Below are 27,368 nucleotides of genomic sequence, written 5' to 3'. Positions count from 1 at the left end.
GCATCTGACGGGGATTGCAAGTGAGAGGAGCAGAGGTTGGACTGTATACAAGCACGCGCATAGGCGCTACGACACCACATCCGCCTCCACTGTCACCGACGCATCCACTCCCTCGTCGTCCGCATCCGCCGAGTCCTCCATGCACTGCTTGATCGCCGGCAGATACGTGTTCACCTTCCACATCGTCCCAATCGTCATCCGCGCGTGGTCGAAGGCCATGGTGACAAGTGGGCGCGCGGTCGCCTCGCCGGAGCGATTGAGCACGGCGGGCGGCAGGCGCGGGTAGCGCGCGGAGAAGTGCGTGAGGAGGACGTTGTCGGCGGACATCCTAGTAGGTCGATTTGTAAGGATGGACGGTCAGGGAGGACAGAAGGTGAGGCGGACACGCACTTCTCAGCGATTTCGATAGCCTGTCCGACGGTACTGTGCGCCTTCTGGGCTGCGAGCTCGCGCTCGTTGTCGTTCATCGTGGCCTCGTGAATGACAACCGTCGAGCCTTTTCCGGCCCAAACCAGCCTGTCAGTCGGCATAGTGTCCGCGGAGAAGCTAATGGCTCGTGAGCAACGCTCTTCGTCCAGTCGATACCGGACTCACGATATACTCCAGCCATCGTTGTGCTTAATGACGCATCCGTAACAGCGTGTACGGTGTAGCATATCCACGGCGAAGAAGCTGCGCAGCCCGAGCAGCTCGCACATCTGGCGATAGCGCTTCGTCGTACTGGATCGTTTGGTTAGCGAACCGTGCCGCGTTCCATCGGGATAACGAACGTACAGATTTATGTCCGTCCATTCTTCGCTACCGCCCAAAGTATACCGGCCGTTAATATGGTACGAGCCCGTATTCCGCCAGTGCAAGCCCTCGGAGAGCATCCCATATACGCCATTACCCGCCGGGTCATCGATGCCAAGGTCCTGCAGCATTTGCAGCTCGCGAAGGTACAGATGCACACGCCGGATCGAGTACACGAATAGCGGGTCCTTTGGTGGCGGGTCGAGCTAAGACAGCAGTCAGCACTTCGTCGTAGTTGTCTGACGTGACAACGGAAGCATACCTGTCGCCTCTTTGCCAACAGCGTCGACAATCCACCATGATGGTCCGCATGCAGATGGCTGACGAAAATGCACTTGATGTCGCGGAGGACGTCGTAAACGTTGTTCGGCGCGCTCTCATCCGTGCCATATTCCCTCGCCAACTGCCCCCACGTTCCCTCACCACAATCCAGAAGGATGCTCCCATGGCCCGGTATACGAATCAAGGTCGATGACACTGCCCACATTCATCAGCACCATTCCGAATATTCGAGTCAACATTCCGAGAAGACATACCGTTTCGATACTTGCTAGGCACCGCGCTGCTCGTCCCCAACGGCAACACTGTCACATCTGCCCCCGGAAGCTTCGGTACCGCACCCTCCGCAATACGCTGCGAGACCACCGCCTGCGCCTTGTCGAACGCTTCTCGCGTCGCTTGCGTGAGCTCGACGGGCGCTTGGCAGACGGGATGAAACTTGTCTTGCGCGTATGGGTCCCGCTTGGGCGGACTGGGCGGGCGGATGTGGACCTGGGTGTCGGTCGTCATGACGTGGGTGCTAGGCGGTAGGTTGGGAATATCTGTAAGCCACGTGTCAGAGGGTAAGCTAGAGTGAGCGTAGCTTTGGGACGGACCCTGGAGAGGCTTCTTCGCATCCAACGAAAACTTTGGCACATGGAAAATATCCGGGTCAAGCACATTAAGGCGCAGCTGGCTGAACGCAGCGCTGGTCATCGTGATGGGGTCCGGGCAGTGATCGCGGGATGCGATGATATGCTGGAGGTATATTATCAATACAGACGACGACACCTCAAAAGCAAGCCAGCTCACATGCGTCTGCTCCGGGAAGCCATTCATGAACTCCACATATCGCGGATCGTCCAGCACACCCTTGCCGAGCTTATGAAAGATCGCGCGGATGGCATAGTCCTTCGTATCCTCCTCTTTACGAGAGCGCAACCGAGAGTAAAGTGGCGCGTTTGTGAAGGAGTTCACGAGTGAAGGAATATAGGCCGAACTCGGGACGTCGAAAATCAGGACGGCCTGGTGAGTGTGAGAAATAAGTCTAACACGATGGTCAAAAAGTACTGACGCTCGGCGGTATGCTTTCCGACATAACATCGCTAGGCTGTACCACCCGCTCGATGGTCTCGCCTGCCTCATTCTGCACCTTTACAGTGACATTCAGACCCTTCGCAAGGTCACCGCGCAAAGGACCGAAGGGAACACCGAGTTTTGTTGCAGCAGCGGCGTCGAATTTACCGCGAATGCGAGGACCGAGGACGACATAAGCGAGTGTTGCTGGTGTTCTTGACGTGGACGGATCGACATTGACTGGTTGAGGCAGTTGGGCATGGAACCCTGGTGGCAGGCTGCCGCGACGGAATACGTCTGGCTGTGCGCGTATTCTCCAGTCAGTACGACCATCGACGAGCCTAACCAAACGGACGCGCACCTCGCCTGGCGCATTCGCATCGTACGGACCGGAGCCCTTGACTTGCTGGTTCTGCTGCTTGCGACTCTTTTTGCCACCACCTTGTGTCTGTTTAGAGAACATGCATCCGTGGACGCGTTGAATGTACTCTGTCGCGTGAGCACCGGAGAGCATTGCAGGCGTGAAGTCCTCGCGTGCTAGGATCGAGTCCAGAGTGACGTCACTGGGGTTTGCGGAGGCGGCTGCGACGGCAGGCGCGTCGACTTGAGCAGAGGGCGCGTCTGCTGGAGCTGAAGACGCGTCCATACGCTCGGCCGGTGCATATGTCCTCTTCGATGATCGTTCAGGCGAGGGCTCGCGTTTCCGCTTGAGGGAGGTAGGAGAGGGGGAGCGCTCGGAGGGACAGGTAGCGTCAGGTAGGACTGGGAGACCGTAGATGGAGATGTCCCTGTCCTTTAGGACAGGCTCAGGTAGTGTGTCCCGGGCCTGGGTCATTGGCACGTCTGTGACCTCTACGGCCATAGTGTTCCTGACGAGTTCAGCCTTCATGTTGCGGTGGCGCGGGTGGGCTCACCTGTAGAGATACGAACGCGCACTAGCAAGGTAGTGCCCTGTTCCCGGGGGACCGACGACATTCAACTTCTGGATAGTCGCATCCGCAAAGGTCATGAGCAGTCCTGGGATCGGGTTTAGCGCGGAGGCCCCGATCGCGCAACCCTCCACGTACCACTCGCCCCGCCCATCCGCTGCACGCTCGCCTGCGTGAAGAACATGCCCTGGATCTTCTTCCAGTTGCTGCTGTTCTGCAGGAACGCCCTATTTGTGTTCTCTGACACATTGAAGATGTACTTCGCGTGGGGGAACGTCACGAGCACGGAGGGCTCGGTGTCGGACGAGAGGGTGGTCAGGACGGACGCGGACCAGTCCATCGTGTCGGCTGCCCGGTTTGGGCCCTTTTGGCCGCGCGACATGGCTGAGGAAAAGAAGGGCCTGCTAAGGGAGAGTCTGAGTGGGAGGCGCCATCTGCTCAGCGTCATTCGCGGCGTTCAAGTCAAATGAGGAATCTGATGGTCGATCATGTCGATCGCGGGCTCCGGCCTGGGGACTTGGCTGTGGCCCACTGACACCCAGCAGCACCCATCCAGCACTTGTCGTCGGCCGCGCAACTCGTAGCGCGGACAACCCGAATGCTACTAAAGCGGTCTCTCGGGTATGTACAGGCCAGTATAAAGCCCTGGGCGACGCGAACTGGAGGCGGCATCTCGATTCCCATGTCTATCGACGCGCTCCCCGACGAAGTCCTCGAGGCGATCTTCTACATGCTTATCCTCGCTGTAGATGGGCCCATCTTCTCTGTATTCTCCACTGCGCCAGACGTGCACCTCATTGGCGACCTCGCCCTTGTCTGCCGCCGCTGGCATGCCGTCCTTCTCGGCAACCCTCACATCTGGGCGCGGGCGCGCATACATCTCTACGGCCCCTCTGGCGCGCGCAATGCTCGCGTCTTTGAGCGCGCCATGGATGCGCTAGCTCGGTCTGGGGACCTGCCCCTCACAGTCAACTTCCGCTTCGAATCGCTTCGTAACTCAGACCTCGCAATTGCACCCCTCCTGCGCACCTGCAGCCGCTGGCAGACAGCGCATCTCCACATCCCGGACGATCACTACGAACTTCCCGAATTCCAATCCATGAAGGGCGAGCTGTCCCTCCTCCAGTCGCTATCGCTCTCCCTCCCGCGGCTCAATATGGGCTTGCACAAACTCCCTCGCGTGGTCGACACCTTCCGCCACTGTCCTAGGCTTAAGAGCGTCACCCTCTGGAACGAGGTGCTTGGTCCGGTGCTCGACCTCCCCTGGACGCAGCTCACCACGCTCACCGTCCACGGCTGGAAGGTCGACGATGTCATAAAGTGCATCGCCGACTGCACCGCCCTCGAGCGCCTCGCCGTTCATGACGTCCTCGACGACGCGAACGGCGCGGGCAGTGACCACATAGACAAGCATCTCGCCCATCCCACCATCCGCGCCCTGCACCTCACTAGCGGCAGTTGGGCCGTCAGGACGGCGTCACTGCTGAACCGTCTCTCGCTGCCCTCGCTAGAGGAGTTTCATATTGCGTTTTGGCGCGAGAACCTGCGCCAGTGGCCACAGCTGGAGTTCCTGAACTTGCTAAGCAGGTCGGGATGCTCGCTGTCCAGCCTCGCCCTTCATCGCGTCGGCCTCTCCATCGAAGAGTTTACCGAGGTCCTGCGCGCAGTGCCTGAGCTTACCTCACTCAGCTTGGAGGACACACGCTCGGCCATGAACGACAAGACCTCTTTCGACTGGATATTCAGCTGGCTCATGGTCGTGACAAATACACATAGTGTCCAGCCCATCCCCGACCTCGCCGAGTTCAGCATTGACCTACGGAGCGCGGACGTCACCCAGGCGCGCATAGAGAACATGCTCAGCACTCGCTTGCAGCGCGGGAAGCTGCGCAAAGCTGTCCTGCGCATTCCCATCGACTTCGACCCGTCGTTACGGAGCTTGGCGGACGAAGGGCTGGATCTAGTGCTTACCGGCGCAGAAGCGAAGGCTGCGGTCACCGCGCGGGGTTCTTGGTAGGGGCTTGGAAGACAGCCGTTCTGGTTGTGGGTGGACCTAATGTATGCCTGCCGAAAGGCCTGGTCATGTGATTGGTTGGTCCATACCGTGACCAGATTCACACGGCTCGAACAAAGGCGTTTGCTCTCTTCTACCTCTGCACCGGCTACTTTCCTGCCACACATCGTACATCCATCATGTCCAATCTTTCTTCCTCAGACACTCTTCAAGCCGCTTTTGATGATGTGCTGAACTCGTCAGAGGCCCCGGAGGAGGACGCGGTCATTCGTCTCGTTGACATCTCTGCTATGCCACCCAATGTAGTGAGTGGCGTTCGGTTTCATCTAGCTGCGCCACCTCAGCTAAGTGTTGGTCAGCGACTACAATTGGCTCAAATATGGGGATTGCCTCCATTGGGACTCGAGCTGTATGTCTGCTCGCCCTGGAATCAGATTTTGCGTATGTTGTGTGGCGCATTGCCTGGTCATGTCCTAATATGCTATCAAAAAGTTCCTTCGGAAGCAGCTGAGCTTTACCGCAACGGCGATTTCATCTTTGTGCCGACGTTCAAGACATACAAAGAAGCGATGATCTTTGTTAGTGGCGCCGACAATCAAGGTCGACCGCGCAAATATGGTGGACCTCCATTCACGGAGGTAAAGCGCGTCCCCTGCCCTCCCCTATCGATACTGATTGCTAAATACTCTATAGCGTCTCAGTGAAAGCGGCATGTATCGCTACTTCTTCGTCCCGATAACAAAGGAAGGGCGCGCGATCGCGCATAGGCTCTGTCAACTCGGTCATCTCGAGGAGCAGACTTTGGAAGACAGGAACTGCGGGATTCACCCGATTACTGGCGAAGTGCTGCCGAGTCGAACTAATGCGTACCCTGTCTTCAAGACGTACGCGCACCCCGCATCTACGTGTTTCTTCGTTTGGACAACGCTGCAAAGCCGCAAGCTCAACTTGCGTGACCCGAACGCGCTTGCGGGGGTCAGTGACCCTGCGATGCTCGGGGCTTGCGCGCCCTGCCTGCTGTCCTTCTTTGAGGCTTGGGGTATCGGGGTTGACCCTCCGAAACGCGATGTCCAGCAGCGAAGGTTGGACAGAACATCGTTCGGCTCCCTTCAACGACGCACTCAGCAGTCGACGCAGTCGACCATCCATCCCTCCATGGCTCCGTCCGCCGCCTGTGACGACTACGACGTCCGTGAAAGACCTTCGGCGTCCCGGTTGCACTCCCTCGTGGGAAATTGGCGTGAGGAGGTGCAGCCTGTCGAATATCTGGAAGGACGGCCTCGCCCGCGTCGTGATTCCAAGTTGCTTAGGCTGCCTCGCGTCATAGTGAATTGCCTCCATCCGCGTCAGCTTGCTACGGTGGCCGTGGCTGCAAGCGATATCGTGCTCGAGCGCACCCGCAAGATTCGCAAGTCGCCAACCTACTGATGAGCTGACTTCCGCCTGTGGCGATGAGCTTTCGGCAGTACTGGAATACTGGAATGAGGTCATGGGTGCTGGGGGTAATGGCTGGGAAACCTGATTGCTCGCCATCTATGGAAGCTGCTCTAGGTAGAATATCACCAATCGTATATCTTGGACTTCTTCTCTGAAGCTTCACTGAAAGTCGAAGGGCATTCAGGTTAGTCTGATGGCCGGCGCATTTTGAGTGTGATTGCCGGAGAGATTACCGTTTTGAACACCGGTGACCAGCAGGAGGTTTATCTGTTTTCGGCATCCTTTCTGCGCAGTATTCGACTGCGACACACCGTTTAAGCCTCTACTTGTCTTCGTTCACTACTGCTTGGGACACCACGGCGCTGCCTACAGCGCCTCTATCCTCGCCATGTCAAGCGACCATACTTCAGTTCAGCATGGGGAGACAGACCCGGAGAACTCTGACATTTCGCCGGAGATGCTCGAGGTCCAATCCCTCGAGCGTGCGATTGCTGAGGTGCAGGAGCAGCTGCGACGAGAAAAAGTCCGGCAAGAGGAGGAACGTGCGCGCTTGCTACAGGAGCGGGAGGCCATACGTGCCAGCAAGCAAAAGATTCGGGAGGCGTTGCTCGCAGAGCGCAAACGACTTGTGAGTGACTATGCTCCTTTGATGAGTTCAGAAGCTCATGAAGGCCATAGACTGCTGCGAAGGGCAAGTCCTCACATCGTAGCACGAGCACTCAGATCATCGAGGAGCGTTTGGCGAACATCTTTCCGAAGGCGGACACTGAAAGTCACTTGCAGATTGACGACGAGATGAGCGGCACCACCCCGAATGTCAAGCAGGAACGCAACGAACATATACCCCCTCGTAATTCCCCAATGCGCGAGGATACGAGCCGCTCGGCTACACCCTCTACTTCGTCTACTCGTCCGTCAACCCCTCCAAAACATCAAGCGGCGCGAAAATTGAAGACCGGGGAGCGCGGCGCTTCAAACGCCGTGAAGCCCGAGCCAGATGACTCGAGAGACGCGACGGTCGACACGACGACGCAAACTCAGGAAGACAAAGCCCATAGGGAAACCACAGATCCCCCATTCATCCTGTCTAAGGCAGAGAATGGCGGCATGCTGTGGAATCTGGACGCGCTTGGGCCTACAGGAAACATCACCGACCCTTTGTACAGCAAGGCTTTCACTCGACAGGTCATCAGTCGGGTAAGTTGTGTCCCGCAGCGTTCGCGACTTTCGCCTCACGATGCTCCCAAAAGGCGTACGGGGGTCTAGTTCGGGGTGTTCATCATAATCAAGGCAAGAAAGACCGATAGTATGCTCGTTTGCTACGATCTATACACAGGTCAAGAAGGCTGACCATGGCTTACAGCGCAACGTTCAACGGTGACGCCCACCCGCAGCTCCCTGGTCTTGGAACACACGGCATCATCTTCGGCTCCCTGGATTATAAAGACCTTCTTCCAGTCTTTGTCCGCGCTCAAGCCAAGCAGTGGCTATATTGCGGTCACTATCGCTGCACTATGGGTGGCGTGGTTGAACCCAATCAGCTGAAGGGCGTACGGCGGTCCTGCATCACTACCGTCGCCAAAGACTACGCGGACAAGGCTGAGGGGCGGATCAGCGTCGCCAAGCAGAACGAGGAGAACGAGAAGGCTGCGAGGCAACCCGGCCTGACATACCAGCCCATCGAGTTCACCGTAGGCGGCATTAGGGCCGCGCTTCTCGACGGCCGCCTGCCTATGACCTTCACCGTCCTGCGCTTCGTTCGCTACGATAAGGACTGGTTTGAGCGGGCCCTGGATCCAGAGAACGCCGGGCCTCGCTTGGACGCCAATGAAGACGTGAAGCCGCCGAATAAACGGAAAGCCAACACGTCGGACGTGGAGGAGAACTCCGGGAGTAAGAAGCAGAAGAGTACAGCGTCGACACAGGATGCAATGAGGAGCAGCACGTCCTATGCAGGTAGATCACTGAGGTCAAAAACCGAAAGGCGCGCCGGGAAGGAGGTGACTGTCATAGAAATATCGAGCGACGAGTCCGGAGACGATATTTCCGACGACGAACGTAGTATTACTTCGAGTCAGCTAGACGACTATGACAACGACATGGCATAGACCGTATTCAAAAAATTTACCCCTGCGTACTCCGCTAGGTATGACTTCAGATAGTTTTCCTGTCGAAGAAAGAATGCCAAAATGGGAAACAATGGCCGGAGTTGTGGGTCCATACCGAGATGTCCACGTGATAACCCGAACATCGGTCCGAGCATACCGCATTGCAAGTTCAACTTTGACCTCAACCCTCACCTAAGCCACCGCATTTGAGCAGGCTCTCGATGCAACGAGAGCGGGTCTCTCTCGACACCCTACCCCTTGAGCTCATAGCATACATTGCTGGCTATGCTCACAACTGGGAGAAGCTCCCCACGCGACTGAGCGTCTATGGCGTGCTGGCTGCCACAAACCGGCGCTTACGGGCCTTCGCGTACCCCTTGTCGGTTTCGAGGTTGGTTTTGGATCCAGACCCTGCACTTTGGGAGACTTTGGAAAGGCAGTTGCATAAAGCGCACGAAGATGGTAACTTTTGTTATGTCCGGTAAGCAGTTCCTTTCAGCGGCCACGTGTTGTCCAGACGCTGACCTGCAGGCGCCTCAGACATATGCAGTACGGACCGAGAACCTACCCTCAGATAGGGTGCGATGACACGGCGCCTAGGAGGACCGCTGACTACCAGCTGTCTTCCCTGATCATGTACCGGCCTTCGGAACTGCGCAGCTTCATATGCCTCTACGCGACTTGCTCGCCCATACTGGAAGCGCTCAGGGAATCGTCGCATATGCACACGCTGGCGCTTATGTGGCGCGGCGTCACCTTCCCGGACCTGCGGTCGTTTCCGCGGCTGAAGACCCTACGCCTGCAGACGCCCTTCGAAATCGTCGACAGCTTCGCCCTCCCGCCGCCGCGGAAGCTCGACTGGCGGCACGCTGCGCTGACGACGCTTGTGATCCATGGTCCACGCTCGCTGCCCCGGGCCCTGACCCTCGCGTTGCACGACGCGTGTCCGGCGCTCCGCGTGCTGAGCCTACAGGATACGCGGGTGACGCCCGAGGAGGTCTTCCATATCATCGCGACTCACGCGGGGATAGAGGAGGGGAACTTCAGCTTTTATGGCCAGATATGTGTAAGGCGGCCGTTACTCCTCGGCAACGTCATGCGCGCGATACAGGGGGAGGGCTCGTGGGCAAGGTCGCTCTCGCAACCCCACGACGACCCTCGAAAGTTGAATGCCAACTGGTTGCCGACGGAAGCATGGAAGCGGGTACCGATTAGCGGGTTCGCTTTTGCTCGTGCGCGTAACGTCGACGAGACGGACGCGGCATATGCAGTGTCAGAGCTCACGCTGCAGCAAGTTCTTGCCACGTCGGATGACGAGGTTACGACAGACGACCTTTCGATCATACTCGGCCAGCTTCCAGGAGTCCCGGGGTTGGAGAAGGTCCAGCACTTAGCCCTGCATATCTCTTCGGGACCGCTCGCAGGCTGCGACACCTTCGATGAATGGGCGGTGCGTATCTGATTTTGTCGCGGTCGGGTGTCTTTGGCTGATTGTGTCAATATAGGCCTCCTTGGCGCGACTATTGAGTCATTGGACGGAGCTGCGCACCGTGCGTCTGAAGGTCGATCTTCTGTCCTCGAAGTGGGACCGGCACACCAACTACGCCGTTCTGGACGATCTGGAGCCGCCCGTCAACGATAGAGGCGATGGAGACTACCACACGCTCGGCCAAGCACTGAAGACCCTCGAACAGCAAATCATCGTTGAACCTGGAATGCGCGGGCTCATGGAGGGTTTGCAAGCGTTATTCGACGATGATTCTCCAGACCTCTACCTCCCCGACGGAACAATCAACACGGAACTGGTGCTCATACCAATATGGGAGGAAAGGCATTGCGTGCAAGTCGCGAAGGCGGTTCGACGAATTGCCACTGCCTGCCCACTGTTGACGGAGTTCAAGTGGCATACCTGCGTGGATCTGATCGTGGACCCTACCTGGACGTGGAAGATCAGAAGGAAAGGCGGTAGTGGGAAGGATGCACAGAGTGTTCACCAAGTCGTGGGCGACTTGTTATGGCCCGATTTCTGTGTGAGGGGTACTCCGTACAGCTTCGAAAACCTTGTAGGACAGGAGCTTCGACAAGCTGAGTTAGCCCATCGTGGCGCTCTCTCTTGACATAGAATAGCCTTCATTGGCTGTGTGAACTGTTGAGAGCTATATCTGGTTACTCAGTATGCTCGCTCAGTAGAGTTGAGTCAAGCGGCTGAGTCGCGGACTCGGAGACGGGAGAACACCGACGGCCAAATGTGGTATGTTGTTCCCACGCACGCGAGCGGCACGGGAAGGCAGGCGAGGACTTCTTAGAGTGCAACCTCCATCTCGGCGTCTCGCTTGCGGCGCGCCTCGTCCTGCTGCCCTGCCGAGAAACATATACAGCTCTCGAGATCTTACAGAAGAATGTCGAGCTCAGGGAAGGGCCGGTCTCGCGCACCCTTGGACCGCGATCTGCAACGATTGTACGACGAGGTGTGGGAGGCGTACGCGGAGGACCTCCCACCACCCAAGTCGTCATGGTCCAGCTCGATAGACAAGGATTTGGATAATGTGTATAACCTGTACGCAGGCTCGGGGAGCCCAGATCTGAGCAGCTCCAGGACTCGTGAGTACATCAATTGGAACGTGCAGCAGCTTGCCTTATACCTCCGTAATCATCTCATTCACTGGGTACCTCCATCCCACATAGCACTCCTTGCTGCACGCCACGTCACTGAACGCTAAACTGACTTGCAGTCTCTTACACACCTTCCCCTCCGCCACCACCTCCCGCTCAGTCACAATCATATGCGGCCAAACTTCCTCCCTCCCCACGATCCTCTGCAAATGCGCGGCGATTACCTCCCACCCCGATGGCGATGCCGGAGCCAGAACCACACTATGAACCCTCGCGGACGTACACGCAAGGTTCACACTCCTCATCCTCGTCGTCGTATCGACCGCACGTGAACTCCTCGGACTCCTACCCAACATCTGCCTCGTCCTTCACCACCACGTACTCATCCAGCGGGTCGGATCTCCGCCACACTACGTCCGGCAAGGGCAGACGCCTGCCGCCGACGCCGCGTCCCACGACTGCGGATGGGCAGAAGCAACAAATATCCGGCTCGCGCACACCAACTCGTCCAGGGACTTCGCCTGGACCCTCTTCGCCCATCTCTGCCCAAGGCAGGGGTGACGAGAAGTACTTCACGCGCTCGAGAGAACAGGGTGACAGCCGGGCGAACGGCTACGACGACAGTCGCTCGGCCTATCGACAACAGCGGCAGCAACCAGCGGTGACCGTGCAGGACACGGAGCCGGTAAGCCGCTCGAGATCAAACGGGTATGCTGCCGACACGGAGCCAGCGGCGAACGGCTACTCGCGCCACGGTCGCAGGGGCAATAATAGCCTCGAAGTGCCAGGTGGCAAGGTCGGGCTGCCAAGGAGTCCAAGTCCGGCTGTCGAGCGTTTCAACCGCAGTCGCGCACCAAGCCCTGCTCCTGAGCCAGTGTCCTCATGTGCGTCGTAGGCTATCGACGTCGATTCATGTTTCTCACATCGCTCGCAGATCCTGGGATGGACCGCACCTCACCATCCGCGCAAGCAGAGTTCGTTTCCCCGACCTCCCCCTACCAGGCATCCTCTCCTTACAATGCTTACGCGGAGAGCGCCTCCTCACGAACCAACGTACCTCTCGTACGCGAAGACTCGTCATTCGTCATGCCCGAACCAGAACCCGCTCCCACAACCTACAACCCCACCGCGTACGAGGATCCGGTCGCCGGCGCTGCTATCGTCCGACGGCCATCCGAGATGCTGCGCGACCTCGCTTCTGGGCGTGACGATAGCGCGGATCACTACGACGAGCTACAAGAGGAATACTGGGAAGACGAAGACGAGGATGACGAGTCTCGATTTGTCAATCACTCGCTGCTGTCCCACCTCGCTGTTCAGCTGCGCGACAAGGTGCCGCGAGGGACTCACGTGAAGGGGAGCATCCCCTACCCCAGCGCGTTCACTGGCAAGGACATCGTCTCCACCATCCAGACGCAGATTCAGCGCGAGCTCGCGCTTGTGCACGGCATCTCGACAAGTGACCGGAGAGCGGCGCTGAAGGTCGCGCGCAGCCTGCAGAGCCAGTTGTTCTTCTACGAGGTCGAGTGGGGTTCGCGAGTCTTGCAAGATGGCGTGGAGGACGTGTACATGTTCATGGACGATCTGGACGGTGGTAGTGAGGGTCGCGAACGGGAAGAGCTGCCGACCGGACTCGTTACGATGCTTGCGCGATGTTATACGCCAGGATGCGGGGAGACGGAGGGCCCTTGTTATGCTTGGAGCTGTCCGCGCAGGGTATGTTCTTGGATCCATCTGTGGTCCATGTAGCTGACGTATGTTCAGGGTGGCATTGTAAATCTCCTCGAGGACACCGTCGAAGAGCCCGAGGTAGCCCCAGAGCATGAATGGGAAGGCGGGCTCGCTCCGGAGATCCTCGAGAACCTGCCGGAGTCTGAGCGCAATCGGCAGACGTGGGTTCTACGGCTGCGCTTACTTATGCACTCGGTACTGATTGTTTCGGCGCAGGATCATCTACAAGGTCATTGCGAAGGAAGAGACGTACCTTCAGGACCTTGACTTCGTCGAGAAGGCCTTCATCAAGCCTCTGCGCAGCGCAAACCCTCCTGTCATCGCCCCAGACATGGTATGTCACTATCCTTAGTCCCCGGTAAATTGTACTGACCCTGGGTACATAGCTGGAGGACTTCATCGACGACGTCTTCCACAACATAATGGACCTTCGCGAATGCAATCGTCGGTTACTCGAGAACCTGCGCGTTAGGCAGCGCGAGCAAACCCCGGTCATACACAATATCGGTGACATCTTCCTCGTCGCTGCTGCAGAGTTCGAGCTGGCGTACCCGATCTACATTGGGCATCATCCCATGGCGGAGAAGCGCCTTAAGGACGAGACGGATAACAACCCGGAATTGCGACTATTCCTAGAGCAATGTGCTCGGAATATCGCGCGCGGGGAGGATCAGGCCCGGCTTGACCTCAAGCACTTCCTCAACCGTCCCTCCGAGCATTTGCAGAAGTACCCTGTGTTGCTGGAGGCCGTGTACAATGAGACGACGGAGGGCAATGCTGATGCGGACTACTTAAAGAACGCCATCGACGCGCTGAAGAATCTGCAGTCCGCGGCACAGCTGCGTACGTTCCAGTCGGCGATGGGCAAGGGCACGCCGGGCAAGTGGGAGTGGCATGACTTAGTGACGCCCGAGGTTCGCCAGCGGCTGGTCAAGGACGAGCAGAAGCGACAAGCGTGAGTACAAGTAAATACACTGCTGGTTTGTGACTAATTCGCTACAGTATAATCTTCGAGGTCATCAAGGGTGAGATGGCGTACGTCAAGGATCTGGAAAACATCGGTGTAGTATGTGCCCTCGCGCGTGCCCTATTGTAGAGCTCTGCTAACGTGTGACCTCGTAGATGTACATCGAGCCTCTTCGCGCTGCGGACCCGCCCATCATCAAGCCCGAACGGCTGGACCAGTTCATCATCGACGTCTTCCACAACTATGCTGAACTGCTGGAGCACCACAAGAAGTTCCTGCAGGCCTTGCATACGGTTCAGCGCCAGCAGCACCCCGAGATTCGGTCAATAACAGCACAACTGTTCGACGCAGTCCTCAACTTCCGCGAGGCTTACATTGAGTACATCCCAAACTACCCTGTCGCGGAATACCGCATCGACGACGAGATGGCCAACAATCCCGCGTTCAAGGCCTTCGTTGAGGTACGCAATGAAATTAGGTTGCTTGAACATGTGCTCACTCTTCTTAGCAATGTACTAGGCATCCTGATGCCCATAGGCTCGATATGAAGAACTTCATCAATCGTCCGATTCCGCGTCTTTTGCGGTATGAGCTTCTTCTGAAGAACGTTTTGGATGAGACGCCGCCGGGGCACGAGGACCGCAACGAGATTCCGTCGGTGCTCGAGCTCATCAAGGCACTCGGGAAGGAAACGGAGCCAGGCGTCGTGTCGGCGAAGCAGAAAGTCGAGCTTTGGCGGTACCACTCGAACCTTGTCTTCAAGCCGGGAGAGTTTGTAGTATGTGATCTGTTTACTCACGTTGACATTAGCGCTCATTGGGACATCAGGATATGGACCTGCTAGCTGAGAACCGGGTTCTCATCCACAGTGGCAAGCTTCTGCGACAGCCCGACACAGGCTTCGAGTTCAGCGGTTGGCCGGAGCTATTCGTGCTCCTTTTCGACAATTACTGTAACTATCGTTCTGACGCTCGCTCAACTCTGCATGCTTACTCCCCACAGTCGTCATGACCAAGCCCAAGGACAGGGACGGTGTTACGAAGTACCATGTGTACCGTCGAGTGCGTCCTGCACTGTCTGCCTTCCCCTTGTATTCACCTGTTTCCCTAGCCCATTCCCCTTGACCTCCTTACGTTGGTGAACTTCAATGACCCGCCTACCCAACGTGGTACTGGCATCCTGCGCAACTTGCGCGGAGGCGGGCATGAAGCATCCCCTAGCGTACCCTCTCCCGAAAGCGCCGGCGACTCGCGTATGGCCTACCCGTGCACCATTCATCACAATGGTCGCTTGGGTGGTCCGTACATCCTCTACGCCGAGTCCGCCGCTGCAAGGAACGAATGGAAACAGAAGCTCGATGAGGCGCTCGGCATTCGGAAGGTCGTCCAGGACTCGAACAAGGTCTTCGAGGTGGAGACGCTCAGCGCGGATACTTTCCTTGTGCCGTCAGTGCTGGCGGGCCCGTCATCTCCGTCCTACAACCAGGATAGCGCTCTCACGGGTAGGGTGACATGCTCGATCCCTTTCAGTACGTGTTATATGACATATCGTGTGGGTGAGACTGACTCTTCGGCTATAGACACCAGTGACGGGCGCGGTCTTGTCGCAATCGGATGCGCCGAGGGCGTATGGATAGGGTTCCGGCACGATCCCAACTGTACGCCTGTTTCCAAGCCCGTAGTATCTTTCACTGATGTGCTCGCTAGCTATGCGCCGGGTACTGCATCTGAAGATGGTGACCCAGTGCGCCATGCTGGAGGAGTTCGGCATCTTCCTTGTGCTTGCGGACAAAGTGAGTAATCTATAGACCGCCCTCTATCACCACCACTGACGCGTATTATAGTCCCTTTTCGCGTATCACATCGAGGCTTTGGTCCCGTCGACGCATTCAACGCCTATGACTTCCCAAGCGCCGCAGAAGCTCAACGGCGCGGGGGCGGTCCAGTTCTTCTGCGTCGGCAAGCAGCAAGGTCGCACACTCGTTATCTACATGAAGAAGAAAGGCGTAAGTTCATCGGGTCTATGCTGGCGCTGTATACTAAGCAATCGGTACAGCTTGAGAGTATCTTCCGAGTACTTGAGCCTGTCGCGGATAAGATCGGCGAACGCACCCGTGCTGCGACCGGCCTTGGCCATCGACTGTTCAAGTCTGCCAAGTCTGAGTGGTTCCGTGTGTATAAGGCAGGTCCATGCGTGTGCCCTTCGTTAGCTAACACTGACGAGGTCCATAGGACTTCTTCCTGCCGTCCGAGGCGTACGATGCGGTCTTCTTGAAGGCGACCATTGTCATCATGTGCTCCAAGGGCTTCGAAATCATGAACATCGACAAGTATGTAACACTTTGACTGAAAAGAGGACTGGATGTTGATCTTGTCCTTCAGCTACCAGAGCGTGTCGATCCCGTTACGAGAGGATCCTCGGGTAGAGAAGATCATCAAGCGTGCCGAGGCCTCTCGTCCTTTGGGCATGTTCCGCTCTGGCGACAACGAATTCTTGCTATGCTATGACGGTCAGCTACTATTCATATCGAGTACACGCCATACTCATCGCTTCTGGCAGAGTTCGGCTTCTATGTCGATAAGCACGGTGACCCAAGTCGTGCCATCGAAACCATCGAATGGGAGGGCACGGCACAAAGCGTCGCCTTCCACCCGCCCTACGTCCTGCTATTCGACACCCGCTTCATCGAGATCCGTCATGTGGAGACAGCACGTCTTTGCCAAATCATCACTGGCAACGACGTTCGCTGCATCTGGGATGGCCGCGGGTCGGGCGATCTCGCGAAGCAGATCCGGGAGAACAGGATTGAGGACGACAACGAAGTCCAAGAGGCGCAGGTGCACGCCGTCATGAACTCGACGGAGACTGTAGGCGGCGGTCGCGGCGCGCGCGCTGTCGCTCAGCATGTCTTCGAACTCATCCCCACCGTTTCACTCCCACTCCCTGAACCTTCGCCCAACACGATCCTGGGCAACTCTCCCGGTCCTTACAATTACATGCAGAGGTCAAGTTCTAGTTCGTCGCCGCCAATCTCGCCTACCAACATGCGGTCAACATCCTGGCGGTCGTAGTGTAATGGAGTTGCAAGGGCTGCTGTTGGAGGGATAGGTCTGGGGAAGCATCGCTATCGCTATCTATTGGACTAATGTATATCTGCACTAAACTGTACATCATCTTCTTTCGAACGAGTATCGTCACTCCTGAGCGTGAACTTCTCCTGCTTGCCATGAACTGTCTAGATCCAGTCTGCGCAATCTTCCATTGAGGTCATCGTACGAAAGGTGGGCAAAAAGGGTGTACTGCCCCCGTGAGGCTCGAACTCACGATCTTGTGATTGTGCATTAACAGTCACACGCCTTAACCAGCTGGGCCAGGGGGCAGATGTTTGATGCTGCGCTAAAGCTTCTGACAATCGGCCGCACTACTCTCCCAAGCTTGAGGACAAGGTTTGCTTCTGTTTTTGAGTCATAGAGGACATTGTGATTCGCCGCACATAGATCGCCAGGGCTCAGGAGGAAAGGCTGTATCTCTTGCTTGGTGTCGCTATGTAGCAGAGCACAACGTCTCGTAGAATGCCAACACCTCCGTAGCTAGCTCCCCTTCTGCCGTGCTTCGCTCGTCCCGAGCCGCACCTATCGCAAAGACCCAGGTATCCACAAACGTTCTTGCATCATCGGCAAGACGACGCAGTCCTGCGCTCTCTTCTGACTTTACGCCGCCGTCTAACTTGTCACCTCCCGCTAGTTCCCGCAGTACCACATCTCGCACGCGCTCGCTATCGCGCATGAGCATGCCGAGCAGGACGGCCAGATGTCCGGGGACGTAAATGCGCTCGGCCTCTCGCGCAGCTTCGTCTACATTCTGCGACGGCTCACGAGCGTGGCCTGACCGTGCCGTGACTGAACTTCGCGCGTGCAAACGCAGGAGGGTGTCAATCACGTCGTCTGTAAGGAAGGGCTCATAAGTACTGCTGCATGAGCGAAAGGGTCCAGCACTTACCGTCCATGCCCTCGCATGCACCGAGCTCTTGTGCGAGGTTCGTCAGAAGAGCCAACGCAATGTAGAGCGTGTCCTGGCGTCCGTCGTCCTTCTCTATTAACGCATCGTCGCTTCCATCGACCTCCACCTTGATGCTGGGTTCCCTCTTGACCATGAGACGCATAGCCCTACCCGCCTCCTTCGGGCTGGAGTCCGCACAAGCCCGCATTAGCGCGCCGAGCGTTCGTACACCTCCAGCGCTCTCGACCCGTCTGCACCATGACTTCGACGCGTGCGTGAGTGTCGTGAGAATGCGCAATGCAAGGTTGTGCAGGGCCGTCGCTGCATCTGACTTCATGTCCGCTCTTGCCTTTCCCTTCGAGTTCGCAGAGGATGGTGACGTCCTGAGGAGGCCCAAAAGCGCGGGAGCTAGCCACTCTTCCCCGTCGAGGACGTCCTGTGTGAGTGCTGACTGCGAGGAATTCCATTGCCCGAGCAAAAAGGAATCGAGTAGAGGAAGGAGTTTGCTGACTCGGTGAATATTAGGCGCCGCAAAGGAAGATTTGTCGATCTTCAGGCATGTTTGCATCGAGCGAGCAACGTCGGTGGCGCGGGAGGACGGTAAATGGGACGGAGCGACCTGACTAAGTACGTGTTCAACGAGGGTGATTGTCGAAGGGTGTTCGGGCTCGCAGATACTGGCAAGCGATGGAATAAGGGTTTCCTTCATGGACGCCACCTATGCGAGATGAGAAAGTAGAAAATTGAGATGGAATACACAACTTACGAAAACCCTTTCCTTCTTGCTCAGCCTCACACTGGGCTGCGCCTCCTGCTCACTGAGCGCGTCGACCTTCCTCGCCCTCTCCATCACCCGAAACAGTATCTCGCCAAAGTCTGGCTGATTCGCCAGCTCCGCGAGTGCCTCCGCATCCCGACTCACCAGCGACACAAACGCTGCCAACAACGCATCCAGTGCAAAGTCAGCCTTCTCCGCCTGCTTCACGCCCGCGCCCGCAGATACGAACTTCGTCCACACCGTCCCAAAGAAGTCGTCCGCGCGCTTCGCCTTGTCCCAAAACTCCTCGTCCACCGCGAGCTTCTTCGCGATATCGAGCGCGCTCGCGCGGCGTAAGCCGATGGGAGCGTCGGGCTCGAGGCCCTCAAGGAAGTAGCCGGCCTCGTCTGCCCAGCGGCGCGCTTCGCCCTTGGAGCGCAGGTCGGTGATGGACTTCATGAGCGGGTCCATCATGTTGTCGTCGTCGGTTGGGAGGTACATGGCGTGGAGGGTCGAGTATGGGACGCTGTCAGGTTGTTCATCGGGAGGGGTGGGGTCCGCGAGGGAGGACAAGTCGAGGGGTGCGCCGGTGGGGTTTTGGGTGGGGTCGGTGGCAGCGGAGATGGGGATTGCCATGAGGAAGGAGCGCGAAGCGCCGGCGTAGGTGCGTATAGTCTTTCCTGGGTGCGGTTGGGGTTTCGCGCGTTCTGATTCGCTGACTCTGGGCGGTGAATGGGAAATTGAGGGTGTCGAGTCTGCTCTCCGCAAGGATTCTGCGCGGGGTGTGCCAGGCGTCCGGTCGAGGGCGCTCGGGGTGCTAGCCTGATGCTGAGTCGGGTCAGCCGAGTCAACCAGTATGTTTGGCATCGACTCGGCCATACCGAGGCTCTTCTGACTTGCAGACGGCGAGTCGAAGATGCTTGCATGCCCAGCAGACGAGATTGACGACTCAGTCTTCGACCTTCCTAGCATCCTTCTCGCCAGTTTCGTCGGCGATCGCGCAGCAGATTTCGGTTGCGAGGTAGAGGGCAGACATTCGGAGAAGAGGGACGAGAGATCGCGCGCTCGGGTCTTCGGACGAGCAGTGGTAGTTGTCACTTTGCTGGAGGGTTTAGAGGCTCTGAATGATGAAGGAGCCTTCTTCGTAGTATGTGGTGGATGGTCGACGTCCATAGGGGTAGACTTATCTGCCTTCACGGAAGAAGGGGAAGATCGAGAGGACTTCGGCGTAGAGTCCTTGAGCTGTGTTACGGACTTCTGCACGGGTTTGGGAGGAGAGGTTTGCGTGCGACGAAGGGGGGAAGGTGCAGCACTGGATTGTAGAGGTTTGGCAGGTGCGCTCCCTGACGCGGCTGAAGAATGCCCATCAGGAACAGGCGCCTGGTCGTATGTGAGCAAGCGGGACGATGAAATGGACCTGTCCTCACACCTTTGCTGATATCTTCGTTGTCGAAGGCTTGCTTGATTCAGCGATTTTGGGCAATGTACGTGTCCCCTGTACGCGAGGTGCAGAAGTGGCAGGCGCGTCTACTCCATGCGCGCTCCCTCCTGCGCGTGTCGAGGTGGCCGCCGACTGCAGCATGTCAGCACTTACCCACAGCAGAGCACACAGCTTGCGCACCTTCACAGCAGCCAATTTCCCTGCTTGCTGCGACCCCTCTGAAGCCGCGGGCCGCTCCGTCGGCGAAGGGGACCCATCACTGACGACCTCGACCTCGATCCGCCGCTTCTTCTTTGCGCGAGAAACGGTGCTGTCCGTCGACTGGGGTGTCTCTACGTTCGGTCTCTTCGCCGCGCCACCGTTCGCTTGCTGCGGGATCGTTACACTCGCCTTCTGCTTCACAGCTGTCTGCGTCGTCGTCGCACTCCTGCGAGTATAGAGCTTCGGTGGGGCCATGACTGGCTATCCCGGAGTGATAAGAAGATATCTGTGTAGCGGAGAGAAAAGGCGTCGCAGTTATAATCCTCGCGTTCAGCCCGGACGCGAGGTGTCGGGGGTAAATGAGGTGTGACGACAAGACGCGCTACGCGACTGACGCCCATGACCACGTGGAAAGCATGGGGGGGACAAACAACGGCTCAAACGACCAAACGAAGCTGGAGTCCTCAAGATATCATGTTGAAGATGTCAGCAGAAACTACGTAGTATACAGTATTATACATTGTTTTGTTGCTCATGGAATGGCGATGAGAACCTGTCGAGACGTCAGAATACTGCGTGAAGATGCCCTGTTCTACTCACCGCGGAAGGCGTCAAGCCGAGGTCCCGCAACGACTTCGACATATCCGCTGCACTGAATTGTTTCCTGTGGCAACGTGAGCGATGTGGGTTGGTATACAGCAGTACCGCAACCGTACCTCGGGAATGTCTGTGTGAACGTCACCGTATCGACATGCACGTCGAGAGTCTGCGCCGCAAGGAACTCCGCCACCGCGCGCAAAGCTATCAAGAGTACGCGTTAGCAAGATCATCCGAGCCCCCTCTTCATCCTCCCACCAGCCTCCTCCCCCCTTCTCCGTACCCCGCCTATACTCACGCGAATCACTCGGCAGCGTCGTCGTATACTGCCCACCCGTCGACATTCGGATCTGCAGCCTCGTCTCCTTGTAATCCTTGCCGGCCACGCCAGCTTGCGCGGGCTTCGCGGCAGCGGTAGGGGCGGAAGGTCCAGCGGGGGTATCGACGATGGGCCTGCCCTCACGCAGGGCTTTCTCGCGAGCGGCCTTCTCGGCGCGCGCCTTCTTGTCGGCTTCGATTTGGGCCTTGATGGCGGCACGAGCTTTCTGGTCCTCAATCTTCTCTGGTGTAAAGTGTAAGCATAGGGAGATGGCGCTTAAAGGCAAATATTTACCTCGACGCTTCGCCTCCGCTTCCTTCTGCGCCTCCTTCACCTTGAGCTCTTCTCGAATCTTGTTGAGGTCCTATATAATTGCGACGCATGTCAGTCGACGTGGACGCAAACAGAGCAAGGAAGATGTACCTTGCCTGCCTTTCGACGGATAGCATCGTTCGCCCTATCTTCTTTCTCTTGTTCCTTCGCCTTCACAGCCCGTTTCGCGGCCATCTTCTCTCGCAACTCCTGAAGACGTTGCGCCTTCTCTTCTTCCGTCAAAGGCTTAACCTGCACATAGTGTCGGCATTCGTGTGGCGCACAGCAGCGACAGATGCACGCACCTCCTCCGTCGACTCCTCAAACTGGTCGTGTCCACTCTTCTCCGCATGATAGTTTGCAAGTGCCGTGTTCTTGAAGATCTTGCCGCAAAGCGAGCACTTGATGCTCTATACCGATTATCAGCTTCCTGTATGCCTGGAGCCGCAGAGCAGGCCACTAAGTACGCACCTTCGCCTCGGCTGTGTCCACGTTAATCCCCGCCGCCCTCAGCGCATCCGCGTCGTCTTCATCGACGTCCATCGCGTCGCTCGGGCGAGAGGACGCCTGCTCCTTCACAGCACCCAGATCCGGAACAGGCTCGCCCTCATGTGCGAGGATATGGTCCATCGCGGGCTGCAGACCAGCATTTCCGGTGGCTTTGAGCGCCCCTGATGGATAGAAAGTATGCGATCTCGGTCAGCGCCAAACGCGGGGTAGGCTTTGAGAATAGTACTGACAGTCCACCCGGGCGGCGTCGAAGCCCATAGAGATGAGGGTGTCTTTGTCTCCAGCCATATCGTTGTATGACAGTAGCGAGAGATGAGAGAAGTAGAACTGAAAGGCAGAGAAGAAGGTCAAGGCTTCGCGTAAGTACGCGCGCCTGACGCGTTCATTGTACCACGTGTTCGGCGCACCGGGCCGTATCAGTCAGCTTGCGCGGCGCCGGGGCTCGCGTCATGCACTGGACGCTCACCATGTTTCCCTCACTTTCCAAGCTTGTTCTATACCCTCATCTCCCTCGACATGGCAGATAATCTTACGCTACACATCTCGCATCGCGGGACCACACATTCACTCAACCTACCACCCTCAACGACCTGGCATGAGCTGCAGACCGAGCTCGAAGGGCTGACAAGCGTCCCCCCTTCGAATCAGAAGTTGCTGGGGAAGGGGGTGAAGAAGGGCGTTACGCCGAATACCTCGCTAGCGGATGTCGGTTTGAAGGATGGCGCGAAGCTTCAGATGCTGGGTTCGACCGCTGAAGAGCTCGGCGGGATGCACGCTGTGGAAGACGAGAAGGCACGGCGGGAGCGCATCATGCGCGAGCGCGAGCTCAAGCGGCCTGTATCAGTACGTACCAATATCACTGCGCAACTACTCTTCTCTTACCCTCTCCCCAGGTCCGCAACACCTCCACCGCCTCCGCCTCCAACCTCTCCTACCGCTTCCACCAAATCGCACCTCTCCCCCACCTCCCACGGCTCGATACCGCGCGCGCCCTCCTCCAGCGCCTCGCCGACGACCCCGCCATCCGGCACGTCATGCAGCGCCATCGCTTCGCGGTCGGGCTGCTCACCGAGCTCGCGCCGCACGAGCACCCTAATCTCCTGGGTTTGAACGTGAACAGGGGTCAGGAGATCAAGTTGAGGATACGGACGGATCGGTACGATGGGTTCAGGCTGTATTCAGACATCCGACGTGTGCTGTGCCATGAGCTGTCGCATAATGTGCATGGTGATCATGATAATGATGTACGTAGGCTGGCTTTGTCGTTTCGTATGCTGAATGCTGATATTTCCAGTGCAGTTCAAAGAACTCAATTCCCTTCTTAACCGCGAAGTTGCTCAATTCGAGACATCTCGTGCAGACGGCGCACATCGTCTCGGTGGCGCAGGGGACTTTTACCAGCCTTCGTCGGAGCTGGAGGCCGAAGCCCAAGCCTACGTGCTTGGTGGGAAGACCGGGACCTCCACACCACTACCGAATGAGACGCCGGAGCAGCGTCGCGAGAGGATGCTGCAGGCCACCATGTCACGGTTGAAGAAGGAGGAAGAGGAGCTGGAGCGAAGTTGTGGGACGACGGGCTCGTCAAGTTGAACCCTATTGCGCTTGCATAGAAGGGCTGTAGACCACATACCATACCATACCATACTTTTTCATTGGATAACTGATGGACTCGAGCTGTATATCTTTCTTACTGTGGCCGTGAGGCTCGGTAGCGCCGTGCCCATTTTGTGGCAACGACGTCAGTGAACTGTGAACATGCCCACCGGGGAACCGGCCCGAATGCCCTCTCATCGTCCCGCCACCACTAGTGGGTGACTAAACCAGGTTCATGCACATAGGCGCCTCACTAGCACACGTTTCTCATCCTGAGCATCTGCGGCATTGATTTTTGAAGGAATAGCGCCATCCGTTACCTACCCGGCCTTGTCATGACAGCTGCAAGGCCTCGCATACTCGACGTGCTTCCAGAGGATGTCCTACTCACTGTCTTCGGTTATCTATCGCTGGATGATGTCTTGAAGATGCGACAGGTAATTGAAATCTGTCGTTCTGCATCTACTCCATCCAAACATTCTCTTAGGTATCGTCCGCGTTCGGGGCCCTCACCCATGCCCGCGGTCTGTGGACTGACCTCCTCCACCGATATGTTATCAGCGAAGGTCTCCCAATACCTAAATTACAAGACGAACTCCAAGGTGATCCTATTGACCTACGCACCACTATCCCCGATACCCTGGACTCTGCCGCTCTCGAAAGCTGCATCCGCCGCGCCCTCACTCTGCGCCGCGTGTGGACCTCTCCATCGCCCACACCCGCGCGCCATCTCATCGTGTCCGTTGAAGAGGAAGGTCTCGAGTCTTCCGCCTGGCGCATCGTCTCCCTCCGCTTCTGCGGGCACTTCCTCCTGTCGGTGTCTTTCACCAGCGTCTCACCGCCGGAGCGCGAGCGCTTGCCTCTGGTGTTCCGCTCGTGGGATCTGCGCCAGCGAAAGCCGAGATGCGTCTCGTCGATGTACGTGCCGTTCCGGAGTAGCTTCAAGTGGAATACGGGGTTGGGGAGAGGATGGGACGATCCGGTGCTCGCGGTCGTGCCAGCCTCAAATGTTGAGTGAGTAGAGTTTGATTTATATGATGATGAGCCTTCAATGAATCATCAGGACGAAGTTCTATGGCCTTGATACGGATGGGGCATTTCAGCTAATGTCTACGGACGCTACCACCGATGACTTACGTGCATTTCATGGCACGACGGTCCTCACTCGGCAAGGCATGGGTGACACATGTATCTGGGATATGTGCGACACCCAATTGCGCTGTGTATTGAAGAATCCTCAGTCGGAGCAGGTATGTTGTCTCATTTGTGACAAAGGTGGTGTAGAGGACGAAAGCAACGCTCATCTTGTTTTCCAAGCCGGAAACCTTCGTCACGACGCATCTGCACGGTCGCTTTCTATTGATCGTCTGGACCCGTGCACTGCAGATTTTCGACATCTCGGGGCCGCATACGCCAGACAAAGACGGAAAGCCTCCCATCGTCGAGCCTTTAGCCCACTGGCGCTGGCCATGGCCCATCGACAGTGCCCGCGCCACCACATTTCGCACCAGCCTTGTCGCAGACGAGCCTCCCCCGTTCCACATATTCCTCCGCTTCTCCTCCTTCCTCCCCTGGCCTGTCAACATGCTCCATCACTATCTTCTGTCTCCGAGCACCGAGCCCGACACGCCTGCGTACCCACTACATCCGCGCGCCGTCGTCTCCATCCCCTCGCACGTGCGGCTGTTCTCCGTGAGCGATATGGCGCTGGGACCGTATGGCGCGGCGGTGTGGATCGATAGCGCGACAGAGGACGAGGACACGGGCAAGCGCCTGGCGGGTACGATACTGCAGGAACCGTCTACGAAGGAGCCGGAGGGCCATGCGCAGGTTACGACGTTCGACAAGACGTCGTCGAAGGGGACGGAGCCGTGGTTGCATGTGGAGGTGGACGATGAGGAAGGGAGGATTGCGGTGGCGTCCTTCGGCCAGTTCGAGTTGTATGAATTTATCTGAATCATTCTGGAGAGCTGTTACTTGGGTCGAATGCCTTCACGCTATCATTACCTAGAACCTTTAGAACCCCTCATCAGACTCCGCCTCCGACTCTGTATCATCCTCATCCTCGTCCTCGCCCTCATCTTCTTCCTCCTCGTCCAGCTCCTGCAGAATCCGGCTAACTCTTTCTGAAGACGACGTGTTGATCCTCTGCGACCTACGCCCTGATTCCGTGGGTACACTCCTGTCAATGAATTCGATGTCACTGTCGCTCTCGTCCTCGGCAGAGACCTTGCGTTTAGCCTTCGCCTTGCGCTTTTTTCGAGATTTGTTTCCTCCCGCACCAGTGTTCGTCGTCTTTCGTTTCGTTCCGACCTCTGCCTCTTTCTTCCCCGCCTCCTTGAGCCTTTTCTTTTCCTCCTCCTTCTCCTTTTTCTTCTGCGCTATGACCTTCTCCTCTTCCGCTACAGCCGGCTCCACAGCAAGCAGCCGCTCGAACCACACTTTGTCGTGATGATGAAACTGCAGGATGGTGAACAGCTGGACCATACGCCCGTCCAAGAACGCTTCCATGATGCCCTCCTCCGTACGAACGATAGGTCGGTATGGCACGCCCTTCCCTCTAGCCTCCTTCATATTCTTCGCCTCACGACCGTCAACCGCTCTCTGACCGTTCTTCAAGTGAGCGTAGTCGTGCACCATGGTGTCCAGGCAGTCACGGGGAAGGCGGGCGATTTGTACGGCGTCCAACTCGCCCCACATCGTTACGGAGTAGTGGCCGCAGTAGCGCCATGCGTTCGTGCGGACAAGGATGAAGACGGGGAGCAGGCGATCTGTGTGTACGTCATCAAATGCAACGCCTTGCTGGCCGACGTCTGGGAGCTGGGGATTCCATGTGGGGTTGTATGTTGCGCTGCAGTTGGTGAGCAACTTATGACGCAGTGTTGTTACGAGGATTTACTTACTACCAGTCTGGATGATTCGGCTGCCTGCTGTGATGATATGTTTCCTGAAACCCACCCCCGAAGGCCTACAAAGTTGCACGGTCAGCGAAGGCATGAACTGCAACTGGCTGATATACTCACTCTGGATAGCATTCTTCGCGTGAACGTCTTCCTGTGTCGCGGATCCATCACCTCCATAGTGGGGCCCAATCGCAATCTGCGCAAGTCCCAGAGCATGTCCCCGTCCTCCGGCTTCGTCAGAATGACCTGGCGGAACTTGATTGGGTTCCCCTGCGCGTCGTTCCCCTTGACCGAGATACAGCCCAGCACTTCGATGTCATCAACGATATCTTCTGAGTGCGAATCTGAGGCTGCACCATTTTTTGGTGGTCTGGGCACTGACGTTTGCGGCTAGTGCAGGTTAGCGGGGATGCCGATGGCTTGGCATAATTGCTCACCTGGGGCATTTGGAGATGCGGGGATCTTTCGGGAATGTCGACATCTGACTCAGATATTGCGAGTCGGACCGCCTGCTTCAGCCTCTCATTCTCAGTACGAAGTTCTGCGTTGGCCTGGTCTTCTTCTCTAACCAAGTATTCGGTTTCTTCAAGTATCCAACCGCGCTCTTCCTCCCACTGAGCCGCGCTCAATCGCAACTCATCTTGAAGCTCAGCTAAATTTCGTCGCAATAGCTCAATCCTGCTGCTATCCTGCGATGGCCGAAGGGAAATGGGTTCAAATTCCGCCTTGACGACCGTGAGAGGATACGCGGTACGGAGCGCAGTCATAGCGTCGAGTGACTGTACCAGAAATCAGACCCCTCTGGTGAGA

General features: G+C 57.2%; 9 protein-coding genes and 1 non-coding gene across 10 annotated transcripts; 5 read left to right on the top strand and 5 right to left on the bottom strand.

Moving 5' to 3' along the window:
- Positions 1–66: 66 nt before the first annotated feature.
- SCHCODRAFT_02699494 (Metallo-hydrolase/oxidoreductase) lies at positions 67–3,438 on the bottom strand (the record flags this gene model as incomplete). The annotated part of the gene is made up of 12 exons (XM_050346930.1): positions 67–328; positions 391–546; positions 595–720; positions 775–998; positions 1,055–1,269; positions 1,329–1,613; positions 1,668–1,809; positions 1,864–2,076; positions 2,126–2,428; positions 2,489–2,996; positions 3,042–3,144; positions 3,195–3,438. The coding sequence occupies 12 exons, from the start codon at positions 3,436–3,438 to the stop codon at positions 67–69; spliced, it is 2,781 nt and encodes a 926-aa protein (XP_050201287.1).
- A 300-nt stretch (positions 3,439–3,738) lies between these two features.
- Positions 3,739–8,615, top strand: SCHCODRAFT_02598583 (uncharacterized protein; the record flags this gene model as incomplete). The annotated part of the gene is made up of 8 exons (XM_003033442.1): positions 3,739–5,062; positions 5,272–5,375; positions 5,415–5,511; positions 5,563–5,648; positions 5,764–6,045; positions 6,827–7,135; positions 7,186–7,704; positions 7,902–8,615. The coding sequence occupies 8 exons, from the start codon at positions 3,739–3,741 to the stop codon at positions 8,613–8,615; spliced, it is 3,435 nt and encodes a 1,144-aa protein (XP_003033488.1).
- A 179-nt stretch (positions 8,616–8,794) lies between these two features.
- On the top strand, positions 8,795–10,742 carry SCHCODRAFT_02619924 (uncharacterized protein). Its single transcript, XM_050344959.1, has 3 exons — positions 8,795–9,096; positions 9,156–10,065; positions 10,121–10,742. The coding sequence occupies exons 1-3, from the start codon at positions 8,837–8,839 to the stop codon at positions 10,730–10,732; spliced, it is 1,782 nt and encodes a 593-aa protein (XP_050201286.1). The 5' UTR covers positions 8,795–8,836; the 3' UTR covers positions 10,733–10,742.
- Positions 10,743–12,407: 1,665 nt separating this feature from the next.
- Positions 12,408–16,997, top strand: SCHCODRAFT_01089541 (Dbl homology domain-containing protein; the record flags this gene model as incomplete). The annotated part of the gene is made up of 17 exons (XM_003033441.2): positions 12,408–12,944; positions 12,993–13,120; positions 13,176–13,293; positions 13,346–13,914; positions 13,962–14,025; positions 14,082–14,387; positions 14,435–14,704; positions 14,755–14,878; positions 14,929–14,987; positions 15,037–15,454; positions 15,506–15,583; positions 15,633–15,718; positions 15,770–15,931; positions 15,982–16,119; positions 16,158–16,255; positions 16,308–16,435; positions 16,486–16,997. 17 exons carry the CDS (start codon positions 12,408–12,410, stop codon positions 16,995–16,997), a joined length of 3,795 nt encoding a protein of 1,264 aa, XP_003033487.1.
- Positions 16,998–17,225: 228 nt separating this feature from the next.
- On the bottom strand, positions 17,226–17,306 carry SCHCODRAFT_t69. The gene has a single exon. It is a non-coding gene; the product is annotated as a tRNA-Asn (tRNA).
- A 129-nt stretch (positions 17,307–17,435) lies between these two features.
- Positions 17,436–20,699, bottom strand: SCHCODRAFT_02573461 (uncharacterized protein). The gene is made up of 5 exons (XM_003032874.3): positions 20,304–20,699; positions 20,112–20,255; positions 18,692–20,062; positions 17,926–18,643; positions 17,436–17,870 (listed from the first exon to the last, which is right to left on the bottom strand). Exons 1-5 carry the CDS (start codon positions 20,577–20,579, stop codon positions 17,470–17,472), a joined length of 2,910 nt encoding a protein of 969 aa, XP_003032920.1. The 5' UTR covers positions 20,580–20,699; the 3' UTR covers positions 17,436–17,469.
- An 81-nt stretch (positions 20,700–20,780) lies between these two features.
- Positions 20,781–22,421, bottom strand: SCHCODRAFT_02619914 (uncharacterized protein). The gene is made up of 9 exons (XM_003032873.2): positions 22,293–22,421; positions 22,024–22,223; positions 21,858–21,962; positions 21,664–21,804; positions 21,535–21,604; positions 21,220–21,483; positions 21,041–21,125; positions 20,925–20,988; positions 20,781–20,877 (listed from the first exon to the last, which is right to left on the bottom strand). Exons 1-9 carry the CDS (start codon positions 22,348–22,350, stop codon positions 20,857–20,859), a joined length of 1,008 nt encoding a protein of 335 aa, XP_003032919.1. The 5' UTR covers positions 22,351–22,421; the 3' UTR covers positions 20,781–20,856.
- Positions 22,422–22,522: 101 nt separating this feature from the next.
- On the top strand, positions 22,523–23,847 carry SCHCODRAFT_02619910 (WLM-domain-containing protein). Its single transcript, XM_003033440.2, has 3 exons — positions 22,523–22,905; positions 22,956–23,306; positions 23,362–23,847. The coding sequence occupies exons 1-3, from the start codon at positions 22,579–22,581 to the stop codon at positions 23,650–23,652; spliced, it is 969 nt and encodes a 322-aa protein (XP_003033486.1). The 5' UTR covers positions 22,523–22,578; the 3' UTR covers positions 23,653–23,847.
- SCHCODRAFT_02619908 (uncharacterized protein) lies at positions 23,847–26,026 on the top strand. The gene is made up of 4 exons (XM_050344958.1): positions 23,847–24,092; positions 24,143–24,669; positions 24,719–24,905; positions 24,973–26,026. The coding sequence occupies exons 1-4, from the start codon at positions 24,084–24,086 to the stop codon at positions 25,609–25,611; spliced, it is 1,362 nt and encodes a 453-aa protein (XP_050201285.1). The 5' UTR covers positions 23,847–24,083; the 3' UTR covers positions 25,612–26,026.
- On the bottom strand, positions 25,672–27,325 carry SCHCODRAFT_02497067 (uncharacterized protein; the record flags this gene model as incomplete). The annotated part of the gene is made up of 4 exons (XM_050343053.1): positions 25,672–26,506; positions 26,559–26,623; positions 26,679–26,948; positions 26,996–27,325. 4 exons carry the CDS (start codon positions 27,323–27,325, stop codon positions 25,672–25,674), a joined length of 1,500 nt encoding a protein of 499 aa, XP_050201284.1.
- Between the last annotated feature and the right edge of the window lie 43 nt (positions 27,326–27,368).

This window comes from Schizophyllum commune, assembly GCF_000143185.2.
Source record: "Schizophyllum commune H4-8 unplaced genomic scaffold SCHCOscaffold_4, whole genome shotgun sequence".
In the NCBI taxonomy this organism is placed as follows: domain Eukaryota; kingdom Fungi; phylum Basidiomycota; class Agaricomycetes; order Agaricales; family Schizophyllaceae; genus Schizophyllum; species Schizophyllum commune.
The sequence above is the reverse complement of the archived record's forward strand: the minus strand, read 5'-3'. Positions and strand labels throughout refer to the sequence as shown.

Coding starts and splice junctions, on each gene's coding strand:
- SCHCODRAFT_02619924 (XM_050344959.1), top strand. CDS start 8,837: ATGCAACGAGAGCGGGTCTCTCTCGACACCCTACCCCTTGAGCTCATA. Junction 9,097..9,155: donor GGTAACTTTTGTTATGTCCG/GTAAGCAGTTCC, acceptor CAGGCGCCTCAG/ACATATGCAGTACGGACCGA. Junction 10,066..10,120: donor ACACCTTCGATGAATGGGCG/GTGCGTATCTGA, acceptor GTGTCAATATAG/GCCTCCTTGGCGCGACTATT.
- SCHCODRAFT_02573461 (XM_003032874.3), bottom strand. CDS start 20,579: ATGGCCCCACCGAAGCTCTATACTCGCAGGAGTGCGACGACGACGCAG. Junction 20,256..20,303: donor GGAAATTGGCTGCTGTGAAG/GTGCGCAAGCTG, acceptor GACATGCTGCAG/TCGGCGGCCACCTCGACACG. Junction 20,063..20,111: donor CAACGAAGATATCAGCAAAG/GTGTGAGGACAG, acceptor ACATACGACCAG/GCGCCTGTTCCTGATGGGCA.
- SCHCODRAFT_02619914 (XM_003032873.2), bottom strand. CDS start 22,350: ATGGCTGGAGACAAAGACACCCTCATCTCTATGGGCTTCGACGCCGCC. Junction 21,484..21,534: donor AGCGGAGGCGAAGCGTCGAG/GTAAATATTTGC, acceptor ACTTTACACCAG/AGAAGATTGAGGACCAGAAA. Junction 20,989..21,040: donor TTCACACAGACATTCCCGAG/GTACGGTTGCGG, acceptor ACGTTGCCACAG/GAAACAATTCAGTGCAGCGG.
- SCHCODRAFT_02619910 (XM_003033440.2), top strand. CDS start 22,579: ATGGCAGATAATCTTACGCTACACATCTCGCATCGCGGGACCACACAT. Junction 22,906..22,955: donor AGCTCAAGCGGCCTGTATCA/GTACGTACCAAT, acceptor CCCTCTCCCCAG/GTCCGCAACACCTCCACCGC. Junction 23,307..23,361: donor ATGGTGATCATGATAATGAT/GTACGTAGGCTG, acceptor TTTCCAGTGCAG/TTCAAAGAACTCAATTCCCT.
- SCHCODRAFT_02619908 (XM_050344958.1), top strand. Junction 24,670..24,718: donor GTGCCAGCCTCAAATGTTGA/GTGAGTAGAGTT, acceptor ATGAATCATCAG/GACGAAGTTCTATGGCCTTG. Junction 24,906..24,972: donor AGAATCCTCAGTCGGAGCAG/GTATGTTGTCTC, acceptor TTGTTTTCCAAG/CCGGAAACCTTCGTCACGAC.